Source organism: Bombus pyrosoma, linkage group LG2 (genome assembly GCF_014825855.1).
Source record: "Bombus pyrosoma isolate SC7728 linkage group LG2, ASM1482585v1, whole genome shotgun sequence".
Lineage (NCBI taxonomy): Eukaryota > Metazoa > Arthropoda > Insecta > Hymenoptera > Apidae > Bombus > Bombus pyrosoma.
The window spans coordinates 6,788,376-6,808,810 of NC_057771.1; the positions used below are offsets into that span (position 1 = coordinate 6,788,376).

Sequence of the window (20,435 nt, forward strand, 5' to 3'; positions counted from 1 at the left end):
GTTTATATTGTTATGAATTATGAAGTATAGAATATGAAGTAAATTTGAATTGTATGAATTTTTTATGTTAAAGATAATTTCGAAAATATCAATAAGTATAAGTCAATAATTTATTGTAAAATACATTTTTTATTTTTAAATGATCTGACATTGACCAAGCTATATAATTGTGGGAGAACACATATGTGATTCAGTGTGTAGCCGCGGCCAGTCCAATGATTGTTAATTATTAAGCGAGTGTAAGTTCTCTTTTCTCCAACTCTTCTTTTAACACACATATTAATAAAATCCAGTTAGAATAAAATTTTTCAAAATTAAAACATAATAATTAATTACAGTAATTGACATAATCTTATCATTCTTATCCATACTTTTCGATGTTCGTAATTTAATTAAATATATCAGTGTGACATTAAATTGTTTTATAAACATTAAGAATCATTTCAAACTTCTATTTCTTCTCAAAATAAACAACGTTATTACATATGAGCTATGACATTGAATATTACATTTCAATTATTTTTATAAGCATAATGTTCGTGAAAGGATTATTCTCGATTAAATACGCAAATTACGATCTGCATAAATTACACAAGTGTAGGTATACGTGTAGGTATTTACGCATGTGTATACGTAAGAAAAATGTGGACTTTAAACTTTAAACTTATAAAAAGGAGATATATGTGTATATACACATACAGGATGTCAATTTGAAAACATAAATAACTTTTGATATTTCCTGTTAGTAATCGATTTGCATGTATTTATACATATTCATTGAATAAAGGAGAATCAAATCAAAGGAACATAAGCAATTTAGTATACTGGCAAAAGATAATATCAGATGGGTCAATTGCATTTAAGTTAAGGTCAGGTTGTATTTTGTCCTATTGGTCACTTTTATAGATATACATATAATACAAGATAATAGTAAAATAATTAAAATGTATACAAGACAAACATTCTATAACTTCTAACCTCTAATTTTTAGGTATGTTGTAATTAATTATTATATATTTCATACTACATTTTCATTAACCTAATTAAAGTCTTAATTCGCTTTTATAAACTATTTAACAAATTAAAAAGTTTCAATATTGTATTACTATTATTAGAAATCTTCATCAAATCTCTGGACTACAGCATAAAGTGTATTTTAATTTGTAATGATGATAGTTGGGAGGATGTTATTACCTACTCTTGCCAGAACAAGATTGACTTCCTATGCAAGACCACAATTGTTAAAGCAGAGACAAGATTTGGTAATATTTACTCATTACTTTCTTAATTTACTTCTATAACACTCTATATTTTAATATATTTTCTTTTCTTAGACTTTATTTCTATTAGTATGTAAATTATCAAACTATCATATTACAAAAAATATTGAATATATTTCGCAAAATAATGTAATTAGAAATGGCACAGCTGTACAGAATTTTAATAACGAGGAGAATAAACCTCTATTAGTTTTACTTAGTTGGTTGTTACCAAAACGTAAACATGTTCTGAAATATGCAGATTTGTATTTGGAACAAGGGTTTGATGTCGTGGTAGTATCAATTACTCCTTGGCAGCTATTATGGCCCACAAAAGGATCTAGGGTAAATACATGAAATATAAACTATAATACATGTTACATTAACATCCATAACATATAATTTAATTTGTAAAAGTTTTCTTTTAGCTGGTTGCAGCGGACTTGATAGAGTTTCTGATAAAACATCAGAATTATCAACAAATACTATTACATGGATTTTCAGTAGCTGGATATATGTGGGGAGAAGTATTGGATTTAATGCAGGATGACCCTAAAAAATGTAACAATATAATTGATAGGATTGTTGGTCAAGTATGGGATAGTTTGGCTGATGTGAGTGAATTAACAATAGGTGCACCACGTGCTATGTTTCCAAGAAATGAAATGCTACAAAATATGTGCCAAAAGTATTTAGAGTAAGTTTATTTTTAATATTAATTCCATTTATATTTCTTTGAATATTTCAATTTGAATTATATGCACTAAAACAATTTACACAGATATCATATGAAAACTTTTTATAAACCATCTACTCAGTATTATATAAGGTCTAGTCAATTGTTTCATACAAATTTAGTGCATAGTCCAGCATTATTTTTTATAAGTAAAACAGACCCAGTGGGTTCATTAACGAGTAATCTAAGAGTAAAGGAAAGCTGGGATTCTTTGGGTGTAAAGGTAAGATGTGTAAATGTAAAAAATAATTACAGGTATGTAAATTACAGAATAGTATAGAAATATTTATATTCTTTTCAGATTTATGTTAAGATATTTGAAAATTCCCCACATGTTGAACATTATCGTAAATACCCAAAAGAATATGTTGCAGAACTGTATGCGTTTTTGAATAAATTAAATTTGATGCAAAATAAAAAGAAAATGGCACAATTTTAAATGTGCCATATGACGTCTTATTACTTATATTCTTAAAAGATATTCAAAACAGTATATTTATGAAATATGTAGTTCTTTAATATAGATTTTGATACAAATTTTTATATATAAATCAAAGCAAGTTATTTATAATCAATTGAAACTTTTTAACCAGTTAACCAGCTGTAAGTGAACTTCATCATCTGTAAGTAAAAAGACATGTTTCTGTGCAATAATATTAAAAGTATAATCAATTTTATAGCAAGAAACAAAGAAGTGTTCATTTAAACAGGTATAGTAAAAGGAAAGAGGTACTTTATGAACTACATATTTTATAATAGTTTTAAACTTATTTGATGAATTCCGTCTTTAGCAATCATATGTACATGAATACTCACTTTTTTTTTTACAGTAACTATTTTTTAATCACGACGCTAATTGCAACTTATATAGTACACAAGAAAAATGTGTATTTTATGCATTGAATGTTAGTATGCCATTACAAAAATGGTTATTCATAATATGTTACTTATTATACAATGTATACTTTTAAATATAATAAAATTTGAGTTGATTAAATTTTATTTCTATAATGCAGATTTTCATCAGTTTTCTGTTTCTTCTTTAATTTATCACGTTTTTTTTGTTCTAATATTTCCTCAATTTCATCCGGATCCTTCCCTTCTAGGATAAGTTTCTTGCGTTTATTGATCATTTTTTTGCCATAAAAGTCCATTTCGTCTAATTTCATTTCCGCTTCTCGCTTAGCAACAGATATTTGTGTCAAAATTGTAACTATTTCTTTATCTAAATACAAAAAAAGTTATATTAATATATTCTGTGTACATTTCTTTTGTAAAATAGTAGAGATAAAAATGTATTACCGTTAACTTTATATTCTGTAAGTTTTGTACCAATAGCATTTTCAATTGCGTGTAATAATTTAATATCATGTGGAGTTATTAGGGTAATTGCCATGCCATTTTTGCCTGCTCTAGCTGTTCTTCCAACTCTATGAATATACTCTTTTGTTACATTTGGTATAATATGATTTATGACTAACTCAACTGTAGGAATATCTAAACCTCTTGCTGCGACATCTGTAGCTATTAAAATTTTTGCATGATTGGACTTAAATTGAGTAAGTGCAGCAAGACGATCTTTTTGTTTTATCATTGCATGTAGGGCTACATTTTTAAATCCAACGTCATTTAATGTCATGGATAATACTTGACAATGTCTAAAAAATACAATGTACAACAAAGCATTAAGAATGTTTATGTCTATATCAAGTATTAAATGTATACAATTCCATTTTACTTGCAAGTATCTGTGAATATCATTATAGACCCATCTTTATTACTTGCTGTAAAGGTTCTAATTGCTTCTACTAAAAAGGAATCACGTACGTCACTTGGACAAAGTACGTAACGTTGATCAAGTTCTTTCACTGTTGCTACACCAGACTCATCTTTAGATTCCCATACAAAAGCCTTTAAAAATAATTTCAACTCTATATTCATTCTACTATTCCTTGTTCATTTTTTCAAATATTTACAGAATTTTATAATACCTTACTGGATGCTATGTGTTTCACTTTGTCAAGGGTATCTGTCATTGTTGCACTAAAAAGGAGCATTTGCTTCCGTTTAGGTAAAGCCTCAAATATAGTTTTTAACTGATCATCAAAGTGACCTTCTAAAAGTCTATCAGCTTCATCTAAAACTAAAAATCTAATTTGCTTTAAAGAAAATGTATTACAACTTTCAAGGTGGTCTGCTAAACGTCCTGGAGTTGCAACAACTATATGTGGATGTTTTGATAACTCTAGCCCTTGTACAACCATATCCATTCCACCAACAATTACACATTTTTTTAAACCAATAGATTTTCCTATTGCTGAAAATTGATCTGCAATCTGTAAAGAAAAGGTTTTAGCAAAAATAAAAAAAAAAAAGAAAACAAATACAAATATACGTTTTAAAAGATTAAAGTGTTTAATATACTTGAAAAGCAAGTTCTCTAGTTGGTGTTAGAACAAGTGCAAATATGCCATATGGATCTTCAGATAATTTTTGTAATATAGGAAGTGCAAAAGCAAGTGTTTTACCACTGCCGGTTTTTGCACAACCAATACAATCATCACCAGCTAGAATTTTTGGGATACAATTTTTCTGAATTGGTGTAGGGCATTTTAAACCTACAATAAATAATAATAACATAATAACTTTCTTTATCTTTCAAGCCCATTATTTAAATTCTTACCCATAAAATTACATTGTTGAACGAGCCATGAACTTAAATTTAATGCAGCAAATGACATGGTTGTTTTTGACTTTTGTATAGGTTAACACGTGTAATGTTTTGATTAATAGAACATAATGGTTTCGTAAAAGTTAATTTTAATAAAGATTCGATTTAAATAAGGAATATATTATTAACGGATAGAATTATTTAACATAAAATGAGTTACATTTCATTAAATAATTTTATATATGTGTTGTAAAAGATTTTTTTACAAGGTATATGACACAAGAGACTAAACAACTTAAACGATTCTCCTGTTTGACTAGTGCTTGATTAGATGCAATATACATTAGTTCATTATTTTTTTATCTTATTACATTTTACAATTAACTTAATAGTGTTAATAAGAATATTAATTTAATCTCTATATTAACATCAATATTATTAGTGTTAATTATTATTATGATTAGTACTAGTAATAATAATGTAATCGGTAGTAAGTACAAGTGTACTAGTCTTAAATTTCATTTTTGGAACGCGTAGTTTCCGCTACATGTCATTATAAACACCAATTGTATTAGTACATTTTGAGAGTAGACAGAATAAAATAAAAATCATGGGATTGTATATTTTTGTACTTACGAGTATTTTTAAAATAATAGATTTTCATAAATCATTAATAAAGTTAATAAAAAAAGTATGCTGTATCTGGTCTGTCTAGAGCCTAGAGCGCCTATTTAATCTTTTCATGATGCGGCACTTCGTTTGTCATATTATTTACGTGTAGCCCATTCACAATTTTTAGTAATGCAAAATCATTATTTTATTATTATGTATTAAATATTAATAAATATTATTTATTAAATATTATTGTTCTTAACCTTTTACGAGGACATTGCGATTCTTGGAGAAACATGAATCAGAGATAAAAACCGCTGGTCTAAAATCATCAGGGCTATTGGATATAACAATACATTGGATGTTAAATCTATGCTCTGGGTCTCGTCTTTGAAAGAAATAAATTATTTTTAAAATAAATAAATATGATAAGAACGAAAATAGTTGAATTGGATTTAAAGGATATTATATTATGAGCAACAAATAGAAAACTATACTATTTGTTTTTGTATGGTTCGTTTTACGTACAAGCCTATCCAATTAATATTTCATAGTTGTGACACGTGATAAAAGTTTAATATACTTTTACGTTTACTTATTAAATAATAACAAATGGCATATGTTATTATCGTTATTATTATTATTATTATTATTATTATTATTATTATTATTATTATTATATTAGGTTACGCAATTCATTTATTATCATACCTTAATTTGTAGAAAATAATAATTATAATATACATTTCTATATGCTTCTTTCGATCAATAAAGATAATACAATTACAATAATGATAATAATACATTTACAGGGTACGCCAAGGCTATAAATTCTTTTAATTATTGAAACTAAATCTTAAGCTCTAATTTACAATTAAAGTTACTTTTCAACATGTACATAAGTTTTACGTATGGTAGTTATCGTAGGATTGCACTTTGTAGTTATATAATTTAAGAACAACAAGTACTAAATTTAAAGAGGAAAGTAACGATACTATTTAACTATGCGATTTTATAATGGCAGTGAGAAAAAAGCTGCCCCATAACGGAAAGCAAAGAACGTTTCTATACTATGCAAAATGAAGAAACCACATAATAACATAGAAGACATTGTACACGTCTCTGTGTATGTTCGTGAACATACGTTCATTTCTACACATTTGAAAACATAAAAATTTGTTTATGTTCGATGCACATTTCGATCTAACATCGATCGAAACTTCCTATGCCTTCCCCCGCTTATTAAAGATAGGTGCTAAAATTCGATTTAACGAATCGCTATGGATTAATCAGTTTTTTTTTTCTTCTTAATACAGTTCCTATACTTTCCAGTCACAAAAAATATGCGTATTTAAATAATCGTCGCTAAAATTTTGACAATAACATTTTTTTCCAGTTTATAACGCAGTGATGTTGCATTAACTTTACTAGTAAAAAGTATACATTATTATTTCATATGTACTACTAGCTTTTATACATAGATTGATGAAAATCCGAATTAACGCGAATTTTCCTTCATCTTAAAGGATGAAATACACAATTTCAAATCCTCACAATCTGAAATGCTAAAAATCAATTTTGCCGATTCTCTTCTCTTCGTTTTACAATAGACAGATTCTGCTATTTTACAAATCTAGAAATACATGTAGTACGATTTAATAATAATTCGGTCAATGCGATTGGATAATTCGCTAAAATCTTAGAGGAAAACAGTTACTACGATGCTACGTTAGAACAAGAATATTTAATAGAATAATATAGTAGGTTTATCACAAATTTTATGTTATGTAATAGATCGATTAACGGGCATATTATCGAGGAAAATTACATCTTATTTTATACGATTAAGTCCAAAAGACATAACGTTCTCACATTAATTAAATGCTCTATTACACAATGGAGGAATAGTCGTTGCTGTCAATTAATCTGACGATGTATTAATTTTAAACTGGATTTTCCAAACACAATTCCTTTTTCATACATTATCATACCGATCAAATACTGAATTTTATAACTGGTACTTCTTTTGCTTCTATTCGAAAGCTTTATTTTCTTGTCGCCGCGTGCATCCTATTAATAAACACAGAACATAAAAGAAATACACACCTATACAATACAAAATGTACAGTAATATACTTGCAACAAATTTGTATAGCTACGATTATAAGAATTTGTTAGATGAAAATTTAACGATAAATTATAAAGAAATGTTCATTAATGAAAAGCGCATGATCAATCTCAATTTGCTAATGTTAGTCGCTGTATTTTGCCGCGTCTTAAGTGTATTTCAATTTTCTTCAAAATATTCATTTAACAATCATTACCAGGAAATATAACAACGAAAATGTATGAAAACTAAAACTCTCAGTTAACATATATATGGAATAAAAAGAGCACATCTAGTTAACATTTAATACACTAATAAGATTAATGTTAATAACTTGTATGAGCTCTGATTGAATGACTTTATATTTACATCTGAAATAAAAATACACTTGAGAAAGGCGGCAGATTATAGCAAGTCTCAAAGACATCGTCGAATGTGTGTTTTAAAATGTTTACATTCGCATGTCGTAAACGTATAAAAGATATTATTAAAGTTACAAATAAGTAAAACAAGTCAAACAATTATTGCAACTTAAAAATCTACTCTGCGGGAATTATTTTTATCATGATTTCACTATACAGGTCCAATTAATCATAAAAAATAAATAATGATGTTTTGTTATAATATTTTTTAAAGTAAATATTCACATTCATCATGTACGAGTCGCAAAAGTTTGATGATATATTTTGTTCGAAAAATATGGAAATCTTAAACATACAGAAAACATGAGATGGATTTTTTATGCCACTTAAAGTAAAAAGGTGACTTAAAAAATTTTATCTACCAAATTTGTTCAGATCTGAATAATTACTGAAGCTGTATAACTGCCCTAATTAAGCTTTATGCTACCATCTGTTAGCTTGTTTCGTAAATGAAACAACAATCTTACCAATTCAATATAAAATTCTGTTCCTTTAAATACTAAATCAATGTCAGAAACTCTATTGAAAACATAATTACTTGTTTCCTTTAATTTGTTTAATTAACCTTTTCCATTTATCTCGCTAAACAAAATTTTCTTATATTTTTCGTTACCGTATGTAAACGATGTATTCGGTATATGATGACACTTATGTGTAATGCGCTTGCTTCATATTCATTTGCATTAATTAAGGCATTGTAAGACATCGATATACAGAATACAGTAATGAAATTTTCTTTTACACGCGGTGTGTGTGTGTGTGTGTGTGTGTGTGTGTGTGCGCGCGCGCGCGCGCGTGCTGTCTGTTTATGTGATTTGTTCATGTATATATACGTGCATGTATATTTATCATTTGTGATACATGCGCATATACATACATACGCGCGTACATACACATAAGCAATATTTACAATTTTTTCACGGTAGTCAATCACGCATGTTGAGAACAGCAGTTAATATATGTTACCTAGTATTTAGCTAATTTAATTATTGAATTATTATCATTATCATCATTATTATTTTATTATTATTATTATAACTATTATAACTATTATACATAGTATAAGAGTATGGTTTTTTCTCCTTTGTCCTTAACTACGGAAATAGTATTTAGATACAATTCAACTCATGTTCTTTCCTTGTTTTCAATACAAGAAAATAATCGCCATTTTCTTTATCCTATATATGTGAAATTTTTATATGATATAAATATTTTATTAGTAAAAAATTGTTTAATAATATAAACCCATTAATATCGAAAATAAATTGACGATGAAAGACTATAAGTTTTAAAACCAGCTAGTCGTATCGATACTATGTCTGCTCAAATATTATATTAATGAAAAAGATAAAATAAAATACTAATTTTATTATGAATGAATATAGCAATGAACTAATTGTGTATGTGTTAACTATTTTAAATGGAGCTATACAAAATTTTCAAACAAATATTCACTGAATATCATATGCGTAAATCAATACATGTCGTCTTTTTATTACTGTTTTCAGTTTCTCATTGGAAAAATTTTACTAGGCCTTTAATTATTCGTTGTTAGAAGAATGAGAAGCAAAACAGAATTTAAACAGTAAAAAAATAACACAAAACCAGAACACAATAGTTATATCACCAAATATCTATAAAATTTAACGACAGGCATATCGCTTATCGTTCAAAGTTGTAGAATTACATAGAAATTCACCATGTTACAGCACAAGGAGACCTGTTTTTACATGTCTAAATTGTATTTATAATTTGTTCCAGATGGTACTGAAAATTGAAAAAGTTGTTAAGAATGTGGAAAGTCAATAGTATGTGTTTCATTGCCAAAAATTAAACGTAACCTTTTCATAGGTGGCGAAGGAGGGTCAAGATTTAACTCCCTTTTCTTATGTCGTCTTTCGCGATCCCGTGTTTTATGTTTTTTCTTGCGTCTGCTTCTTTCCACACCCTCTACACGTAATACTTCGTATTCAGGTTCATAACTATCTTCACTTAAACTTGTACCCGACTCTACAATGTCTTCTAAAACTGGCGAACGTTTCATGCGAAGAGTAAGTTTTAATCTGCCAGTTCTCTCTGGAGTAGTTGGATACACTTGACAATTAGAACTATTCATCTGCCATTGATACTCAGAAGCAGCTGTTAACTTTTGTGCACTATCGTTACTACAAGCTGATAATCTGCAATGAATAATTCTTCTGTGTATAAATTTTGTAAAATAACAAATCTTAAAATACAAGTGCAGAATATAAAAATATTTACCTGTTTAGACTTTCACTATCTATGGAATTTTCTCTTGATTGGCTATTACCATCTGAATCTAACAGTTGATTCTGGTTGCAGCTAGCTGGTGGCCATGGTTCTTGTGGAAGTAATACTGGAGGTTCGGCTTTATTGTATTCATCGTTGTATTGCATTTCTTGTAAATGTGATGTGAGACCGGGTGTATGACGAGTTTCTTGTTTACGTCGCATTATCGATGGTATTCTAATATCTTCCAGATTACTTTCTTTCTCACTAAACTCATAAATATCACCTTGAATACCCGAATCGTCGTCAGCTACACCAATTTCAGTAGTCGCTATTTTCTTTCGATCTCTTTTCTGACTTCTTGTTAATCTACTTTTTGTCTTTTCTGCTTTGCTACGAGTTTTTGAAATAGACGCGATCATGTTATCAGTCATCTTATGTTCTACTACAGTTTCTAATTCTTCTCTTAGTTCAGAAATTGTGGATTTCTTCTCGCTTAATAGCTTTTTTCTACTTTTATGAGACTTTAATGTTGTGGGCAACGAATCATTTTTTAAAATTGTGTTGTGAGTATCCTCTAAATTACATTTGTTAATCTCGCTGTAATCGTTAGTTTCCGTTGTACTGAAATTTTCATTATTTTCCCTACAGGGATCTATTCGAGAATTTAGGTTTGTCGTACATGTTTCAATAATTTCAGTGTTTTCAGATTTTATTTCAGATGTTGCAACATTAACTACGTACATATTATTTTTCACGATTATATCATTCTGGCAATTTTCTTCGCTATTTTCTATATCCGTTCTTTCTTCTTTTACAAAATTTATTTTATCATGTTCATTATTATTTGTAGACTTACTAGATTCTGAAATAAACCTATCAAATTTGTTTGTTTCATTTTCTAGCAAGTATTTCACCAATATGTTTGAATTTGTAGGGTCATTATTCTTTAAATCTTTGTCGGATTTGTGTATATCAAATGTAGATATTGTATCAGTTTCTATAAAATTCGAATTTGTGGGTGATTTGATATGAACTAAAGGTATTTGTTCGTCATTTTTGCAAGAATAATCCTTACTTATGGAACACTTTTCTTTCTCTTTCTCTAAGAGTTGTTTTTCAAGTTCTAAATATTTTTTGACACAGTTATTTGATTTTATTGGCGTTGTAGAGATATCGTTTATATCTTTGGAATTTTCAACTGAAGACAAATTATAATGACAGGTTTTTGACTGACGATTTTCTTGTGAGGTTATCTCACTCTCATTAGCTTTGTGCAAATCATCTAATCGACTTTCAGGCATGGAACTTATATGAACTGAATCACAGGAATTTGTACTATAGTGTTCTTTTTTAGAATTGGAAGTATTAATATTACCTACTGAATTAGAATTAATTTCTATAATAATATCAGGTATTTCTTTTTCATTTATCAATTTGCTATTTAGTTCTTTGTTATTTTTAATGAATGTTAAATCCGAACACTCCCTCTGAAGATTAGAACAAGTTGATTCTTCCAGTACATCATGATGTGAGGTCTGAACATGGCAAACATTATTAGTTTCTTCATTCAAATTACTTTTCGAATGAGTCTTATGTAGTCTAGAATACACAATTTCTTCATCTACTCTATCAGAATCTTCTTTGCGATGACTTATGTCTTCTACTTTAATATTATTTATTACGGAACCATTTAAACAAGGAGATCCAGCCTTCTCAGAAACTTTGTTCTTCTTCGATTCTGTTCTTTTATGAAGTCTGTACATAAAATTTTTAATATATTGTCATTTTCGTTTTATAACTATAATTCATAATTTAAATTATGAAATAAAATATCTCACCTGGATGATCGAAGCGTATGATTTTTAACATTATTCTGATGACCATTATTACTGTCAAATTTAAACAATTGTTTATTTCGTAGATTTCTTGTCACAGAACTTGTAATGGCAGCTGGGTGAGGAGACGTTTGTAATACATTTTCCCCATTATTTGTAATAGGTTGCTGTTGAGAAATATCAGAGAAGCGACATCCTTGCGCAACTAATAACTCTGCATCATATTTTGTTAGTCCCTTTCTCCGTAATTCCTTTATGGTAAGACTTTGTGGTGCTACAGCAGCATTACCAACAAGCACTGCATTTTTTTCTGTAAGTGCAGTATCAGCTTGTTGTTTATTGCGACTTAATGGCTGTTGTCTATGTTTCGTACGATTGATGCGATTATCTGTTTCTCGTAAACGGTACCCTGTACGAATATTTAATTTGGTGATGAGTATACGTGTACATGGATGTTATTTCAGGTATAGTTCTTAAATGTACCAGAGGAAAGTTCTTCTCCCGGTTTTTGATTTGCAAATGCCCCAGTTGCCCTCCTCTCACATGTTTCACATTCACAGTAACAGTTACCATCGCCGAAAAAGTCTTCTCCATAGAAACAAGTAATTTCCTCCCCTACTTCAATATCACGAAGAACCTTAACACAAGCTGTATCTCTTCCCGTTGCCACGAACTATATTTTATGCAATTTAATTAGAATAAATTAAAAAATATATTATTAATAAGATATATAATATAATTAAAACAATAATGATCTGTATTTGATTTATTAACCTTGCAGTTAGCTCTACAGTCATGATTAATATATGCTGCTGGACCTAACCACAACTGCGCACAATTTTTGCGACAACTAAACATAACAGAAAAATCATTTTTTCCTGGATGTAATAATGCTGCTTCCTCCTATAATAATATTTTAGAAGTACAATAAACGAAAACCAATTTTTATATTTTTCTTAGTGTCTTATGTATAAGTTTAAACAAACCTTTTCGCTAAGTTCTGCGATACAACCAATAAGACAAGATATTTTATCATGTTTTAGCCATTTGCGAGTTGCACAAATTTTGGCACCTTTTTGACCTTCAAGGCTATACCTAAAGCATGGTTCTATTGCAAATCCAGAATCTTTATCAAAAACCTTTAAATACGTGTAAATCTATAAAATAGAAATAAGACTGATACAAAACAAAATTTTATAAAATATCTTAAAAAATTCCTGACTTGCATATATAACTCACATGTTTTTCTAAATTTATTTGTTGTTGCTTAGATTTTGTGTGAGGTAGTCGTGCACCCCAATCACCACCCATTAATTTTTTATATGTTTTTTCATAATTTTGTGTTTGAATAAATTCACAGATAATTTTACGGAGTTCATCTTTATTTGCTTTTAATGGTCTATACCTTCATTATTAAATAAGTTTCACGTATGTCAATCTCTTGTTATATATTTTACAGATTTAAAGTAATATTTAAAAACATATACCTGATATTCATTTTATGAGTAGTAAATCCCAGGTAAGGATCTAACACGAGAGAAGTAGCTAGGTCATCATTGTCACAAAGTTCTTTAGGTGTTATACCACCGCAACTACCAACATTGTTAGGTTGCATCTTTGCAGCCACTAACCCACCTAATCTTCGCTCCTGCTTCCGTATTATAGCTACTGAGGCTTGAATGAATAAGCAATCCACCACCATTCTGTAATCTGTACTTTTACTGCAGAATTAAAAAATTAATTGACAGTTAGTTCAAATAATTAAATGAAAAATTTGTACTATTATTTTAGCATGTAAATACATATTTTTGGATATTGTTATACAAAATATAATGATTCCATGTAAACCTTTTTGTAATTCACACTCATTTAACTTTCTGAAATATCAATATACCATGTCCCTTTAAATTTTTTCTAGCAATGAAGGTAGAAAATAATTTCCTAATATCTTGTATTAAAAATAATAAAACTGACAATATTTATACAACTTTTTTTGATATGAAGAAAGAGTACATATATATATAAAAAATGTTAACAGTGTTAATTAAATGATATACAATGAAATAAAAAATATACAGATTCTTGTACAGGATATATATTAATTTCGAATATAATATTTAATTGTTTGCGTAAAAATGAAAAAAACAAATAGGGCGTGGAAAATGACAGGTAATTAAAAAGAAGTATTTTCAAAAAAATATATTACTAAAAATTTCGAATTACCGTCATGTCAATTATACCACTCAGTTATTTCATTTCCCTTTCAAGCTAAAAGAAAGGTAAATAGTGGAGGAATATAGATAATAAGAGTCTAAAAAACAGTTTATCATGGTAATATGCTATTTTGATAATATAATAGAAATATCTCTGGCGATCATGCTCTGAACGCTAATGGCGCAGACGAGCCTGAGCGCTCCTAGAGGCACGCTGCGCTCCAATTTAATAAGAGAATTTACCTCCTTATTAAGCTACTAAAGAATGGGCAGAATCGTTAAATTCTCGTCAGACAATATGCGTACCTTTAAGGAGCTCTCCTGATAACAAAAATCACACATTTTGCTAACAATCTCTGACTTTTTTGGTGTAAGATGAAGACGCGTTCGGATCTATCATGGCAGATCTACTACAACACATACACTTTCCCTATTTTCGTAATGCAAAGAAGACAATCATCGTATTGAATTTTGCGATTTCTTTACAACACAGATCAAACCCAATGCTTCCTTTATTAAAACAAACCAAAAAACGATAATCATTTAATTGAAAATATAACTGAGAAAACCCATGTTTTGGAACTACAGACTGTCGCGTACGTCATACATGTATATCTTGAATACAACGATCTAGTAACTTTCTTGATTTACTAAACTACATGAATTTCAGTAAAATATTTTAGTTTAGATTTTGTTTTAAACATTTGTGAATAATTTATCCAAAATTATAGTATTCTACCTTTCTACTTTACTCAAAGAACCAACGTGATACGTATATTATAATGAAAGAAATATTGATCCACTTTTTTAAAAATCAATCTGAAATAATAAAGTGATCAATTTAGTAATACAGAATTTAAAAGCTGTAGCACTGCGTTTCTATGACAACCGTTTTCTAGCATTCGCCAGTAAAAATATATAATGTCAAGGCAGCTTCATTGATAGTTTTAGTTTTTAGAATATAATCATTCCTTTTGTACGTATATTACTTATCGTACTTTACAAACTGCAATTGTTTCATTTCGAATACAATGCTGTGTATTTGATGTTTTATAAAATAATCCATTTTAGGTTAAATTATAAATGCTTGATACTTTATTAATTATGTCATTGCAGTGTACAATTAGAACTTATAGAAATGAGTACCATAAAAAATACGATTGCTACAAGATAAATTCATCGCATGATCAAAAGACTATAGCGAAATTTATTCTAGACTAGATAAAAATTAGCTGTGTGCAGAAATTTCTTGTGTACATGAGTATGCGAAATATGATTTTTAAATGTATTATTGGCTATTTGATACTTCAATTGTCACCGATCAATGAACAATTTCTTTATCAATCTCGTATAGATACAAATGCGCATGCGTGCATTTAGAAATTTGTACAGATGTAAATGTATTGTGTTAATAAAAAGGCTTATCAGACCAAAGATACAAATCGTATTAGTAATTTTTAGTCAGTAAATAGACCTCTCTTATCTTTCCCATTCGATAACAGATAAACATTCAAATCGTAGTTAATACAATACCGGAATAGCATGTCCTAACCTGTAATTTCATTAATCATTAGAATTTGGAGTTTATTGATTTAGATATATATATATATAAAGATGACATTTGAATTTGCTGAAAAAGAAAAGCAACAATTAAATAATATTAGAGCTGGTTTAATTGACTTTATTTCTGGATCACTCGGTAACAATACATTCTAATACATCATTACTTTTATCAATGCACAAACAATCTTAAAATCAATAGGAAATAAATAAATCAATTATGAGATGAATAAAATTTCGAATATCTGTATTTTCTATAGTAATTTATATAATTTTTACTTATATAATCTTTTCTTAAATCTATTTTATGTTATGAAACCAAATTTTCTTGAGAAGTGCTTAACCTTATTACTGTCAGTAATTAGTTATTGTGCGATTACTAACAATAAATGAATGAAAATATTAGTAAAAATAAATTATCTCTGCTTGTTGCAAAAAGATTAATTATTTAGTATAATTATGTTTCATTTTGACTTAAGGTGGGATAGCACTTGTATATGTTGGTCAACCATTAGATACAGTTAAGGTAAAAATGCAAACCTTTCCCTCCATGTATAAGGGAATGGCAAATTGCTTTTTACAAACCCTGAAAGCAGATGGAATAATGCGTGGTTTATATGCAGGAACTATACCTGCGCTAGTTGCTAATGTTGCTGAGAATTCAGTACTGTTTGCTGCATATGGAGGATGTCAGAAAGTTATTTCCAATATTTTAGGTAATATAATTTTTTTTGCAGTTGCAATGCAGTTAAAAGAACTAATGTTTTCAATTTAAAAGAAATTTTATTTATATAGGTATTAAAAAAATAGAAGATTTGACATCAATTCAAAATGCTTGTGCTGGATTTTTTGCTGCATTTTTCTCTTCTTTAACATTATGTCCTACAGAACTTATAAAATGTAAGCTACAAGCAGTAAGAGAAGTTCAAATGGAAACTAAATCAGTATTAACTGTGGCTAAGGTAACTGAGATAAAAAAATTAATATGTAGAATTTATAGAGGAGCTCATGTTTTGAGAAAAATTATTTTGTTTAGAGAGAAATTGGTCCATGGGGATTAACACGTCAAATTCTTAAAGAACAAGGCATAAAAGGTTTATTTACTGGCTTGTCATCAACTATAGCACGTGAAATGCCTGGATATTTCTTTTTCTTTGGAGGCTATGAAGTAACCAGAGAACTTCTAACAAAACCAAATGAAAGTAGGAATGACATAGGATGGCAGAAAACCATGGTAGCTGGTGCCGTTGGTGGAAGTGTCTTATGGCTTGTAATATTTCCAGCAGATGTAGTTAAAAGTAGGATACAGGTTAGTTTCATTTTATATAATATAAATAATACAAATCAAGAATATAAATAAGTTTTATATTCTATTTTTAATTCGTTTTTTAAAGGTTAAAAATTTGAAAAGTCCTGCATTAGTAGTTATGAAAGACATTGTAAAAAATGAAGGTATTAGCTCTTTGTACAATGGTTTAAAACCAACGTTAATAAGGACAGTACCAGCAACAGCTACATTATTTGTAACTTATGAATATTCTAAAAAATTCATGCTTGATTTCTTTGAGAACAGCTGATAGAATAAATTATATATATGAATTTATTATTATAGAATAAATTATATGATATTATTCTGTTTATTATAACGCATAAAATAGGCTATAATAAATGGATTTGAAAATAATTTATATGAAAATGATTTTCTGTACAAAATTTTTATTATTACATTATATTATATAATATAACTTGTATAATTAATGTCTATAATACAACAATAATATTATTTTGTATGTGTGTATATATAATATGACAATATTTCAAGACTAATTATTTTTTAGAGACTTTGGAGACTCAAAAAAGTTCATCAAGTTCTCAGAATTTACTTTTTAAGGAAACCTTTTCTCATATCAAAACAACTATTTCATTCAAATGAATCAGATTTAATATCTTGATAAATTAATTGTTTTAAATGTTTCTCTTTACTTTCTTCATCAAGACAATTCCACTTATCCTCATGAATCTATAAAAATTAAAAATCCATTAATATATATGTATTATTCAACAATTCTGAAGTTAATATATCATTGTAAAAAGGAAACAATAATTTTAGAAATTACTATAATCGGTGTGTATCCTATAGCTTCAAGTTGTCTACATTTTCTCTGGATGTATCCAATACAACCATCATGACCTAATACTTTCATTAAAACCGGTAATGGAATTATAACTTTCCATTTTATTTTTTTTAATTCATCATTATTTACACTTTTGATCGAGTTTGTCGGCATTGTCGATAAAATAGACTCAATTTCAATAGGATTGTTACATGTATCCATACCAATGACAATATCTCTAGTTGAGTACTGAGGTAAAATATAATCAATATGTACATCTATTCCTAATTTTTGCTAAAATAATAATATTAATACATTAAATGTTTCATTACTATTTTTTGAGCGCTTTTTCTTAAATATAATTTTGTATTGTATACCTTACAGATATGTACAATTTCCATCCTTAATTTCACATTGGTGTCCTTTCTGTAGGTATCATCATCATATTTACGATATTTCTACAATAGTAAAAAAGTTTCAATATATTTAATTATCTAACTGCAAAATAATAAGTTTTTAATCCTATTTACTACACTGTACCTTTATTAAACATTCATACATATTATCTGTCAGTAATGGACCTTCGTAATAAGGCAATTCTATTTTTACTGAGCAGTGTAATATCAGCCATTCATTTGTCAACAATCTGAGATTATTTTTATATGTATTTTTCATGAATGTTGGGTCAAATACGTGTCGAATTAATTCTGGTACATATATATTCTTAATCGTTAAGAATGTCAGGATACGTACTAATGATATTGGAAAGCTATATTTAATATATAATGGAATCATTGATTTTTGCACAATACATTTCTAAATATATGTATTTACTATATGTAATTATGTTACGGAAACAAAATATTTACCTATTAATTTCACTTGCTCTGGTAGTCTTATAAGTTAACAATATTTCGTTCAATAATTTGTGGCATACATTTCTATAGTAATCTGTAATGGGAGTAACTGTACATATGCCATAAATAATTCTTTCAATATCTTTTACTCTTGCAGTTTCCATTTCTTTCTCTAGTCTAAATTAATAATAAGCAATTCTTTTATAAGTGAATGTGTTATTATTACTTTTCTCTTGCTTAACTTACCTTTGAATAATGGTATTTATTAAAATTTCATCATATACACGTAAAGCTCCAAGTGCATGTGCTATATGGGTTAGACATTTTAATGATAGTCGCGGTATCTCGCCATGTAAAGATTTGAATAATTCTTGAATGTCTTTTAAACAATGTAAACAGTCACTATATCTGTATCACATATTTATATGTGTTATAATAACAATTACTACAAAAAATTATGTATAATAAGTTGTTTTATTACCTAATAAGTTTCATAATTGATGCTAAACTAGTACTGTTCACGGTAGTAGCATGTTTCATAACTTTACTTATTATCATTGGTGTTAAGGCTTTGTTTCTAATACTCTTTTTACTTAGAAAGAAACCTCTTGCGATTATACCTATTTCATCTGCAACAAGTTCATGCAAGCATTCTTCTAACCGATATTCCATTTCAAACATATTTATAAACGATCCCGAATTAATCATAGGTAGAACAAAGAACAGTTGAACTAATGCTTTTCCAGAAAGTTTATGTGGTTTTGAACACAATTTTCTTACTGCACGCCACATAAAATTAAAATCTGTAACATCAAGCTGATACATTGCATCAATCATTAATAACATTTCCTCAGTATTTGAACTATAAAATCGTTTTATACATTCTGTATTTAATGCTTTCATCAGACTTTTATAAACAGGTGATACTGTTACTATATCGTATAACGTAATTAAATATTGCATTAAAATTTTTATTTGTTGATTCTGCATTACTGGGAGGTGTTTAATACATGCTTCTAAAATCTCGCAATAAAGCGATCTTTCCAAACATGTGCCACTTAAATAAGAATATGCCAATTTCTTAACAGCATTAAGAATATTCTCCGGAGATTCGTCTGACCAATCTACAGTATAAAGACCTTCTATGTCCTCAGAAGTAACTATTGCATTTGATTTAATGCGTGGAAAAATAGTCTTATCATAATGTATGGAATCTTGAAGTATTGAATGCATGATTTTATGTTCAGGTATGTAAATATTTTCTTTTATAGGATCATTTTGGCAATTTTTATTGACTGCAACTGCTTTATATCTCTGGCATGGAACGAAGCATTTATATTTTTCTGTAAATCTTGGATATGGTTTTAATGTCCATGTGTAATTAGTCGTATTTGTAAAGTATGATTTATTACGTAACCTTAAAATCATTGTTTTAGTACAATTTAATACGATTAAACTCGTTCTTGCAACAACACCCATATTTTGGATTTTTATTAGAAAGTACGCTATTTATTAAATACTTTTAACTTTTAAATAAAACTTTGTATATAAAACTGAAATCAGAACCAGAAACTTTTCACATGCCGGCAATTTCAATTCGTACGGAACGAGATACTTATATTGTGTATGATGTATATATATTTTACTTTTGTTTGCATATGTGTATAGTCACATGCACGTATAATATATAAATTATGCTACATTAGAAACAATTATTATTTTAATGCGATTTTATAGAATGAGCAGAAATAAAATTTTTTAATTATTTATGTATTACTATAAATATATAGTTCTCA

At 28.1% G+C, this 20,435-nt stretch overlaps 5 protein-coding genes across 11 annotated transcripts; 2 read left to right on the top strand and 3 right to left on the bottom strand.

The window, feature by feature from the left end:
- The first annotated feature begins 90 nt into the window (after nt 1-90).
- On the top strand, nt 91-3,010 carry LOC122577832 (transmembrane protein 53). 4 transcript variants are annotated; one of them, XM_043749497.1, is made up of 6 exons: nt 91-239; nt 1,116-1,262; nt 1,335-1,604; nt 1,688-1,956; nt 2,041-2,218; nt 2,297-3,010. In XM_043749497.1, the coding sequence occupies exons 2-6, from the start codon at nt 1,167-1,169 to the stop codon at nt 2,432-2,434; spliced, it is 951 nt and encodes a 316-aa protein (XP_043605432.1). In that variant the 5' UTR covers nt 91-239; nt 1,116-1,166; the 3' UTR covers nt 2,435-3,010. The 4 variants fall into 4 exon arrangements, with proteins under 4 accessions (XP_043605432.1, XP_043605434.1, XP_043605433.1 ...); XM_043749499.1 differs by lacking the exon at nt 91-239 and adding an exon at nt 268-874; XM_043749498.1 differs by lacking the exon at nt 91-239 and adding an exon at nt 268-869.
- Nucleotides 2,812-4,964, bottom strand: LOC122577831 (probable ATP-dependent RNA helicase DDX49). Its single transcript, XM_043749494.1, has 6 exons — nt 4,679-4,964; nt 4,420-4,613; nt 3,987-4,331; nt 3,734-3,906; nt 3,298-3,653; nt 2,812-3,220 (listed from the first exon to the last, which is right to left on the bottom strand). The coding sequence occupies exons 1-6, from the start codon at nt 4,734-4,736 to the stop codon at nt 2,988-2,990; spliced, it is 1,359 nt and encodes a 452-aa protein (XP_043605429.1). The 5' UTR covers nt 4,737-4,964; the 3' UTR covers nt 2,812-2,987.
- LOC122577827 (histone-lysine N-methyltransferase Suv4-20) lies at nt 4,883-14,726 on the bottom strand. Of its 4 annotated transcripts, none has more exons than XR_006320423.1 (10): nt 14,415-14,726; nt 13,383-13,616; nt 13,135-13,300; nt 12,882-13,052; nt 12,670-12,798; nt 12,379-12,568; nt 11,899-12,304; nt 10,070-11,815; nt 8,275-9,987; nt 4,883-7,348 (listed from the first exon to the last, which is right to left on the bottom strand). XR_006320423.1 is itself a non-coding variant. In XM_043749487.1 (10 exons), exons 2-10 carry the CDS (start codon nt 13,595-13,597, stop codon nt 9,553-9,555), a joined length of 3,384 nt encoding a protein of 1,127 aa, XP_043605422.1. In that variant the 5' UTR covers nt 13,598-13,616; nt 14,415-14,726; the 3' UTR covers nt 4,883-9,552. The 4 variants fall into 4 exon arrangements, 3 of the variants coding, with proteins under 3 accessions (XP_043605422.1, XP_043605421.1, XP_043605423.1); XM_043749487.1 differs by having other exon boundaries at nt 4,883-9,574; nt 9,649-9,987; XM_043749486.1 differs by having other exon boundaries at nt 4,883-9,987.
- A 299-nt stretch (nt 14,727-15,025) lies between these two features.
- Nucleotides 15,026-17,638, top strand: LOC122577833 (mitochondrial ornithine transporter 1). The gene is made up of 6 exons (XM_043749500.1): nt 15,026-15,084; nt 15,225-15,807; nt 16,148-16,384; nt 16,464-16,630; nt 16,705-16,977; nt 17,063-17,638. Exons 2-6 carry the CDS (start codon nt 15,723-15,725, stop codon nt 17,243-17,245), a joined length of 945 nt encoding a protein of 314 aa, XP_043605435.1. The 5' UTR covers nt 15,026-15,084; nt 15,225-15,722; the 3' UTR covers nt 17,246-17,638.
- Nucleotides 17,456-20,342, bottom strand: LOC122577830 (FAST kinase domain-containing protein 5, mitochondrial). Its single transcript, XM_043749493.1, has 7 exons — nt 19,121-20,342; nt 18,886-19,047; nt 18,652-18,816; nt 18,323-18,551; nt 18,160-18,240; nt 17,786-18,076; nt 17,456-17,688 (listed from the first exon to the last, which is right to left on the bottom strand). Exons 1-7 carry the CDS (start codon nt 20,116-20,118, stop codon nt 17,590-17,592), a joined length of 2,025 nt encoding a protein of 674 aa, XP_043605428.1. The 5' UTR covers nt 20,119-20,342; the 3' UTR covers nt 17,456-17,589.
- Between the last annotated feature and the right edge of the window lie 93 nt (nt 20,343-20,435).